The following is a 10,404-nucleotide window of genomic DNA, read 5'->3' on the forward strand; positions in this document are numbered from 1 at the left end:
TGATACAAGTCATAAAACAACCACACCTTCATAATTCAACATTCTGATCTCAAACACCTTCTCCGCTTCCCTCCCTAAGATCAACCCTTCTCCTTCACTTTGTGACCGAATTGAATCTGGACGGCCATTTCTTGGTTTAGGCCAGAGTCTTACAGATTGATCTCTCGAATCTAAAAGTACTCCCGTGCAGTGCATTTGTTTAGGGTTTGAATTCGTTTCTCATCAGCACACCCAAATTTACCAAAAACAGCAGAATCAATTTTTATCCCAAAACAACTATGAATGATTTACTAGGGGTAACTTTGTTTATCCATCCATTATAATGGCTGTAAGAAGTAATATATTACCATATTTGTTGTTTGGATCTTTAGATCATTAAATTCCATCTCCACAGGCAATGAGGGTTGTCAGGTGTTTGTCCCGGCCATAAATTATGCTTCAAAATTTGTTAGGATAAATTTTCAACCGGGGATTAATTCTGTAGCTCTGTGTTAATAAGTTTTCAACCTGTCATGGTAGCAGATTGTGGGTTAATACATACGGCCCCAAACTCTCTTGAGAAGACCCAACCAACCTGACCAGTCTCATCCCCAGCAACAAGCCCTCGGCCTAAGAGGATTCAATCTGAGGAAACCGCTGTATTAGACACTGATATTTGGCTTACCAGCTTTTTATGTTTCCATTGTAAAGCTTCAGGATCAAAACATAAGATGTTTGACCATTATTGGCCGTACTGCCACTATCAAGGAGGCATTGGTTATAATCTCTGCAAAACTAGCAACATTGTTCACAAACGGTCGAACTATTGAGCTATAAGAAGTTCTATTATAAACAAAGTGCAATTTTCTTTCTTACAGGAGTTATTTTTCTGATACGCTGAAAACCATACATCTACAAACCTAGCACATATCACTTATAAGATTCATATGAAAACCTGGAAGCTCGATGCAGAAATGCAGTTCCAACTGCCAAGTTCACGAGGGATCAAATAACTGACCATTAGACTGCGGACCATATACACCCTTTCCGGGTGTGGTTCTCGTGATCACAGCTGCCCAGTGTTGTGCTAGGAATATTATTTTCTTTCCGCTACACCTATTGAAGGAAGATAACTTTACTTGTACGGAGCCTACATGCCCTTCTTTCCAGGTTTCGCTGTTCACCAAGTAGAAATACTTTCACAGCGGCGTTAGAAATCGAGAGCTATCTGTTTATGACGATTAAGATCTTTTAAATATCTACTTGTGCTGTACTCTTCTACATCAAAGAACTCTGCAGAGCAGGTTCTATGAAGGGATCGTCTTTGACACAAATCTGAACCAGTTTCACTGCCTTTTAGAAGAGGAACGACCTGCACCAAAAGAAAAGAATAGACAAAAATTAAAATTAGATATCGGATTTTAATACCTTAGTTAAGTTGGTTTTCACCTTAAGCCTTTCCTAGTATATACGAAGCCAATAGAGCTCAACTATTTTTAAGTTGGTCTTCACCTTAAGCCTTTAGAGCTCGACTATTTTTAAGTTGGTGTGCATCTTAAGTTAGAGCTCGACTATTTGAATATGTTATTTATCTCATATATCACCTAGTGGACGCTAGTCAAATTCAAATTCAACAACTGAACCTAACAATCTTCTTAGTGCTCACACATTCCCTCATCACGACGTCTTCTTTTACTTCTGAATATTCATAGAAGTATTCAAACAAATTAAGTAAAAGTAAATGAAATAAATTGCAGTAAATGAATATTTGACGGTTTATCTGAACATGCCTGACTCATTCGAGGTCGTAAAATAGACGAGTGTTGAATGCATAAAGCCGCAGCCGAAGCCACGTGATTCAACTGTTGTCGGTCATAGGAATCCCCGAGAGAAGGATCTACGAGCTCTCTGAATTCATTCTTATCGAGCAAAGGCTTTGCCTATAACCACCACCGAAAAGAAAGAAACAAAGGGTTTACTCAGTATTAATTTAATGGAGAAAAACATCTATTTATCCGAGAGGTAGTCACACATACCCACATCACAAGGCTTTGTTCTGTGTTGTCTAAAGCTCGTTTCCCAGTGATGAGTTCCAACAGCAGAACCCCAAAAGCATATACATCTGTTTTTTCATCCACGATACCATGCATGCTGTATTCAGGAGCTAGATAGCTGCCATGGTCAAAAAATTTAGAAAAGTAAGAATTAGAAAATCCTATTTCCACTGAAGAATAGAACCATGGAAGTCTAAAAATTATACAAACCCAAATGTGCCTTCAAATTTTGTAACTGTGTGGTGAGTCCACTGGTCCGGCAACCATTTTGATAACCCAAAATCAGTAATCTGTATCAACATCGTGCAAAAGAACTTAGTATTAGCATTGCAACTAACGCCTGAAGCTCAAAGTAGTATAACATATACAGATATATTAAATAGCAAGACGGTAACTTATGCACAAAGTTGTAATATTAACATGAGGTTCAAAATTCTTTGTGAGCTGCAAAAAGTACCTGAGGCTCAAAATTCTCTGTGAGCAAAATATTAGCAGTCTTGATATCTCTATGTATGATACGTCTCTGACAAGTCTCATGAAGATATAGGAGACCTTCTGCTGTCCCAACAGCAATTTTATACCTAATTCCCCAATCCAATACACTGTTGGAATCTGAAAACAACAAGTAAGGAAATATAAATGGAAAGAATATAGTAATTCATGAGCCAGGTTAGTTTCAAGAATCTCTTCTTTTGATACTAGTTTTCAGGTTAGTAATTTTCTCCCAATGGGGAAGATTTAGAAAATTGCAAACTTCAATAAACAGAAAGCAATACAAATTAGTGAACAAACCGTGAAGCACTGATGCCAAGCTCCCATTGGGAGAAAATTCAAGAACCAAGTGCAGTCCCCCTTCAACTCCATACCCAATTAACTTAGCCGTATTTGGATGGTTGACATGAACTATTATACCTATTTCAGATAGAAAATCACCAGTTCTCTCTTCTTGTGTACCTCGAGTAAGCTTCTTAATTGCTACGAGTTGCCCATCTTGCAGACGTCCCTTGTATACTTCAGCATAACCACCCTTTCCAATCAACATATCAGAACTGAAATTTTTTGTTGCTACCTGGAGTTCTGAAATGGTGAAATTCCTCCAAGAAGGCTTGAAACAACTGAATTCATTAGTATTCTCACTGAAACTTCTTCTATCGCAAACTGTAACCTTAGAAACACCTCGAAGTGGAGGTAAACTAGCAACCTTAGAAACACCTCGACGTGGAGGTAAACTACCCAGACGCCTAATTGATCGACTTTTTAAAACACTTAAAATCATTCCACGCCAATGAGAAGAACTCCGGCGCGGATTCGATTGAGAATCAGAATCTGATGTAGTACTACTGCTTTTGGAGGAAGAATCAGATTCAGATTCTGCACAACTCCTTTCGGAATTCTCAATAACTCCTCTTGGAGATGCCCCTTCTACCTTTTCCTCTTCCACAAGAGAGATCTCAGTAACTCCTATGGGAGATGTCTCTTCTACCTTCTCCTCTTCCAATATAGAATTCTCAGTAACTCCTGTTGGAGATAATGTCTCTTCCACCTTCTCCGAATTCCCAACACCTCCTCCTGCAGATGTCTCTTCTACCCTGTCCTCTTCCATTACAGAATTCTCAATAACTTCGGTAGGAGATGTCTCTTCTACCTTCTCCTCTTCTACAATAGAATCCTCAATAACTCCTCCTCGAGATGTGCCTTCTACCTTTTCTTCTTCCATAATAGAGTTCTCAGTAATCTCTCCTACCTTGTCCTCTTCCATAATAGGATTCTCAATAACCCCTCTTGCAGATGTCTCTTCTACCTTCTCCGCTTCCACATTAGAATGAGATGTCCCCTCCACCTGCTCCTCTTCCATAGTGGAATTCTCAATAACTACTCCTCCCGTAGATGTCCCTTCTACATTTTCCTCTTCCACAATAGAATTCTCAATAACTCCATCCTGAGATATCTCTTCAACCTCGTCCTCATCAATTATAGAATTCTCCACAACTCCTGTTGGAGTTATCTCATCCACCTTCTCCTCTTCCACAATTGAATTCTCAATAACTCCTCTTGGAGAGGTCTCTTCTACATTCTCCTCTTCCACAATATTCTCAATATCTCCTCCTGCAGATGTCTCTTCTACCTTCCCCTCTTCCATTCCTCCTGCAGATGTCTCATCTACCTTCCCCTCTTCCGTAATTGAATTCTCCATAACTCCTCTCGGAGATGTCACTTCTACCTTGTCCTCTTCTATAATTGAATTCTCCATAACTCCTCTAGGAGATGTCTCTTCTGCCTTGTCCTCTTTCATATCGAAAATTTTCTTCAAATCTGTTACAAATTATGTGAAAAAAATTAGCAGGACTTTAAAAGTTAAACCTGAATAAACAGAAGACATGGGCCAAAAAAAAAAAGAAAACTGATATCATGATAAGTTTGAGAAGATGAAAAGACTGGAACTCCGCTCCAACACAAACAACAAAAAAGATAAAAAGATGCCAAAACCTATAAAAATCTAAAACCCCACTGCAGATAAATCATGAATAGAAAAAAACCAGAAACTCTACTTCCCAAAACTCAATTGACACAGAAAATTGAGAGAAGAGATCCCCCGGATACAAAGGATACAGGGGATTCTAGAAACCAGAAAATGCCAAATTTTTCAGAAAACGCTAAAACCCTTTGTGGAAAACAAAAAGGATAACCCAGTATAATAAACATGAGTTTTATGAAGAAACCCAAATACAGAGAGTGTTCAAAACAAGTGAAAAACTGATAAAAGGAATCGACTTTCTTCATAATCATCATACACAGATACCAAAAAATCAACATACCCAGAAGAAGCTAAAATTAGAAGAACCAAAACAAATAAGAAACCACAAGACTTACCAAAGAAGGAGAAGCTGCTGTTATAAATTATTGCGAAAAACCCTCTATTGATTCATAGAAGAAAAGAGAAGGAGATATAGAGATAAACATAGACATAGTAATCCTAGAGTTTGATGCTTCAACGGTTGTATTTTTCATACATTATTCCTAGATTCTCTGCTCAAATATAGCCTGGTTTTTCTTCACCCTATATACTCTGTTTCTTCTTCAGTTTACAGTAAAATAAAATACTATAATAAAATGGAAAACACAAGTACAAAAGCTACTGGCTTTGTTTCTCGCTCTCCTTCTTCTTCTTTGTCGAGTCAAATTCTTCTTTCTTTCTTTATTGGGTTTTGAAGGTTACAATAACTCTCTTACAAAAAGCCGTCAGAGTAGCAGTCTGTGTTTTTTCCTAAGTCATTTCTACACGTGGAGCACAATTTAAAGCCTTATTTAATGATAAATCCTTTTAAGATCGTTAAGGGGTAATTTGGGAATTTAACAAGATATTGCACAACGGATATTTCAAAATTTTATCATGGTACACTACATATGCTGTATGGCTGCTATGATTTTCATTACTTCAAAAATAATTTAGTCCGATGTCGTGTTATTTGTTTGAATTGTTTCCTATTTAGAAATTCCTGGCATAGAGTTTGAGCAAGAAGAAGGCAGTAAAAAATTATGAGTATCTTTCAAAAATATTTCACATTATAATAAGCTAATTCAATATTGGGAAGTGGCCTAAATTCTTACGCTTTAAATAAGTACTAGTTAAGTTTCAGTAATAAAATATATCTATGAAGATATTTTTACAAAATTTGGAGATATTTAGTGGTCGTCATAACTGTTATAACGGTATTAGTGATGGCATTTTCTTGTCTGGTTTATCAAAAAAAAAAACTGTTGATTAACGATGAATCTAGTTATAATGATTGTTCAATGATGAATAGAAGAAAAAACGTTGTTTTATACTAATATCTTTTTATAACGTAAGGGTAAAAGTAACTGGTCTTATTTTGCAGGAAATTTTGTCAGATAGGAAGAAATAGCAGTTGTAAATTAGCAAGTTAGATTTGACTGTAATTTATATCGGTTTTTCAAATTACGAGAGAGAATATACAAATACCAAAGTTTATTTTATTTGATATCAATAACGGTGTCCAAAATAACGTATTAGTAATTGTAGTTAGTCGTTTTGTTTAACAGAAGAAAATTGTTGATTAACAATGAAAGTGGCTGTAATAATTGTTCAATGATGAATGGAAGAAAAAACGCCAGATAATATTTTATACTAATATCTTTTTATTACGTAAAGATGAAAACATCTGGTCCGATTTTGCAAGAAATTTTGCCAGGTGGGAAGAAATAACAGTTGTAACTTTTTATTACATAAAGATAAAAGCATACGGCCCGATTTTGCAGGAAATTTTGCCAGGTGGGAAGAAATAACAGTTGTAAGTTAGCAAGTTAGATTTGGCGTTTTTTTTTAATTTGATTTGTTTCCTTTGTAGAAATTACTTAAAAACTTATGAGTATCTTTTCAAAAATATTTCACATTACAATAAACCGATTCAATATCGAAAGGAAATTGTGCTGAGTCTGTTGACATTTTTGCATAGCAGAAAATATTACATAGTCAAATTTTACGCTTCAAATAAGTACCAGTTAAGTTTCGGTAAAAATTTAATAGAATATATCTTCGAAGATATTTTTACGAGATAGTGATGGATTAGTGGTATTCAATAAAAATAGTGGTCGCTATAACGGTAGTAGTGGTGGCATTGTTTTGTCTAGTGTATCAGAAGAAAACTGTTGATTAGAGATGAAACTGGTTGTAATAATTGTTCAATGATGAATGGAAGAAAAAAACGTCAGATAATGTTTTATATTAGTATCTTTTTTTATTACGTAAAGATAAAAGCATCTGGCCCGATTTTGAAGGAAATTTTGCCAGATGGGAAGAAATAACACTTGTTAATTAGCAGGTTAGATTTGGTTGTAATTCATATCGAATTTCCATATTACGAGAGAAGGAGAGAGAGAAACACATGCAAGTACCAACGGTTTATGTGATTTTGATGAAAATGTCCAAAATAACGTATCAGTAATTGCAGTTATTCGTTTCGTTAAACAGAAGAAAACTGTTGATCAACGATGAAAGTGGTTGTAATAATTTTTCAATTATGAATTGGAAAAGATCATGTCAGATAATGTTTTATGATTTCTTCTTTTATTATATCAAGATTTAAATATCAGGTCCATTTTGCAGAACATTTTGTCAGGTGTGACTAAACAATAGTTGTAGATTATATAGCTAGATTTGATTGTATGTTATATCGGTTTTCCAAATAAGTACTAGTTAAGTTTCATTCAAACCTAATAAAATATCACCTCAGAGGTATTTTTACGAGAAAATGATACAAAAGGGATATTTAATAAAAACAATAATTATTATAACTATCATAACGGTATTAGTAGTTGCATTTTATCATTTTTTATAACAGAAGAAAACTATCGACTAATAGTTAAACCGGTCAAAATAATTATTCATTGATAAATTGGAGAAAATCACATCAGATAATGTTTTATGATTCTTTTTTTACTATATCAAGATAAAAGTATTTTGCAACCAGTTTCTATAACATTTTTCCAGGTGTGAGTAAATAATAGTTGCAGATTACGAAGTTATATTTGATTGCATTTTATATCTGTTTTACGAATAAGTACTACTTAAGTTGCATTAAAACTTAAAATAAAATATTACTCAGAGATATTTTTATGACAAAATGAATGATGTGTATTTAATAAATACAGCGTTCGTTAAACCGTTATAACGGTATTGGTAATTGCATTTCATCGTTTTGTTTGATTGAAAAAAGTTATTGATTGACGATGAAAGTGGTTGTAATAATTGTTTAATAATGAATTGAAGAAAATCACGTCAGATAATGTTGTATGCTTTCTTTTTTACTATATCTGAATAATTTATTTTTTCTGGCCAGGTGTGACGAAATTATAGTTGTATATCATGATGTTGGATTTGCATGTAATTTATATCGGGCTTTCAGATTACTAAAAAAAACTACATTAACAAACCGAGGTATTCTGGTTTTATTTAATATGAATAGCGTCATAAATAATTAATATAATCAAATTTCGTTGTAAATCAAATCATGATAAAAATTCAAGCACTAACCCCCTACGCTCTGCGAAAAAATCATATGGAAGTTGAGTTGTTAATGACAATAGGAAAACCTCTGAAAAGACGAGGGTACCCAAATATACCTCAATCTAAAACTTTTCCACCTATAAGTCCTTTCTCCGAAAGTAATTGTCTATAAACTGAGTCGAAACATCACAACTAACCGGTTCACACTTCGTGTGATCGTCTACGGATACGAGATCGAGACAATACGACAAAAAGATAACTTGTGTGATTGACTATGGATATAAGATCGAGAAAATACAACAACAACGAAGTATGTTTACTTGATAATAGGTTCGGACTTAACCAAACTCTAGGGATTATCTATCAAGTAAAATAGGAATTAACGTTTGTGTAATTTACTTTAAATTATAATAACAACAATTATAATTGCGGAAAATAAAAGTAAATGACACAGCAAGATCTTGATAACGAGGAAATCGCAAATGCAGAAAAACCCCGGGACCTAGTCCAGAATTGAATACTCTCATAATTAAGTCGCTATACAAAATCAAACCAACTTAGTATAGTTTAGACCAAGAAACTAAACCTATAGTTCACCTAGCTTACTCAGTATCCCTGCGCCTCCAACTTTTTAATAAATCACGCACTTGGAACAATTCCTTTGGTTCGTATTCCAAACAGTAAAGGAACAACAAATCTGTTCGGTAACAGCTTTTTTCAAACAACGTGATATGAGTTTGACAAAGGCTCTTACCTTTAACCAATAAACTCCTTTGTCGGGTCCTAAGATCAATCTCTCGACAACTACCGAAGTAATTGCTAGACTATGCAATCAATAATATTAATCACAAAGAAGTGTATTGATGTCGATCTACTCAACTAATCAATCCAATCTATCACAAAGATAAACCGATTATAGTTGGATCGTTTTCCAGCCGAAACAAGTATTGTGCACACCAAAGATTATGAACCTAAAAAGTCTTCTTGTCTTCAAATCTTCTTTAATCTTCAATGAGCACTTGCACACAATCAACTTGAATCTCTTGTGATCCATCACACACATAACGGAGTCTGTTAACGTTGGATTATCACAATACGTCTTTAGATCTACAAACAGTCTAAAGATCCCCATCGAAACTTTGATCTTGTTTGAGTGAATCTTATATCAGAAGAGAAGACTCTCAAGCATAAATAAACTAGGTGCAATCAAAGCTCAACAACCATTAGTGAACCAAATCAATCGAAAACTAATAATAAACTGCAGTTATCTAATTTCCCACCAATGGTACTAATAGAGTTTCTCAATCCCAAAGAAGTCTTTAAACTGAGCGGCCGTAAGAGATTTCGCCTAATTAGATTACTTTCCTCTCCGAATAGGCGGCTCCACTAGTAACAATACAACTAGGTAGTTTTGCTGGCTCTAAGGATTAGTTTACTATAAATCCAAACTTCAATATTTATAGACAAGGAAGTTTGGATACCAGGGAATTTCCAAAACCGAATATTCTCAAATATATGCAATAAATACAAAATCGGTTTTCATAATTCCTGGAAATGCACCATCCAAATATTGACCGAAATCCCAATAGAAAAATCTGTAATCAGTAAATGCACATTACTAATTATTATTTTCTAAAGATATGCATTTAATTGCTGGAGATTAAATAGCATATAAAAACTAAGAAAGCTTAATTAAAAGATTCTCAATTTATTTCGATCATGAGATTCTCCTTTAGCTATTAAGGAATATCTTTGAAAAATTAATGATAAGAGTTACTGCACATGTTCAAAGTATATCGACATCTTAATTTTGCAAGTCCTTTTTCATACTTACAATCTTGGAAACGATTTTCCACACTTCCAAACAAGTTTTGAATTGGTTCGTCTGAATGCCAAGAACTATGTGATTGATTATCCTATCAAATCACCAATTATGGATTTCTCGGTTCTACCTCCATGTGAGTAGTGTGCATAGTCACGCTAGTTACCATAATTCGGATGACTAGGTACTAGGATCGGTTCGCCACAACTTATGGTAACTACCTGTATTCGGTTGCACATGTCCATAGGATCAGTTCCCCCAAACTACAAACTTGTTACACATGGTCATAGGATCGCTTCCCCCATCTACTAAAAACGTGTTACACCTCTTACAAGGATCGATTCCCTCTTGCAAATTTGTTGCACCTCTTACTAGGATCGGTTCCCCAATGACTAGATAAAATTTGCTATTTACAAGGCATCGATCATACCATCTTGAGTGATTACTTAATATCGATTTCACTAATAAAAATCATACCAATACATAAGTCAGGCCTTGTGAATAGTTTTACCAAGATACATAAA

General features: G+C 34.7%; 1 protein-coding gene across 1 annotated transcript; it reads right to left on the bottom strand.

The window, feature by feature from the left end:
- Positions 1-805: 805 nt before the first annotated feature.
- LOC113357294 (receptor-like cytosolic serine/threonine-protein kinase RBK2) lies at positions 806-5,297 on the bottom strand. Its single transcript, XM_026600660.1, has 7 exons — positions 4,905-5,297; positions 2,826-4,346; positions 2,491-2,645; positions 2,244-2,323; positions 2,016-2,151; positions 1,770-1,919; positions 806-1,351 (listed from the first exon to the last, which is right to left on the bottom strand). The coding sequence occupies exons 2-7, from the start codon at positions 4,324-4,326 to the stop codon at positions 1,190-1,192; spliced, it is 2,184 nt and encodes a 727-aa protein (XP_026456445.1). The 5' UTR covers positions 4,327-4,346; positions 4,905-5,297; the 3' UTR covers positions 806-1,189.
- Between the last annotated feature and the right edge of the window lie 5,107 nt (positions 5,298-10,404).

The sequence above is a fragment of the Papaver somniferum genome, chromosome 3 (genome assembly GCF_003573695.1).
Source record: "Papaver somniferum cultivar HN1 chromosome 3, ASM357369v1, whole genome shotgun sequence".
Lineage (NCBI taxonomy): Eukaryota > Viridiplantae > Streptophyta > Magnoliopsida > Ranunculales > Papaveraceae > Papaver > Papaver somniferum.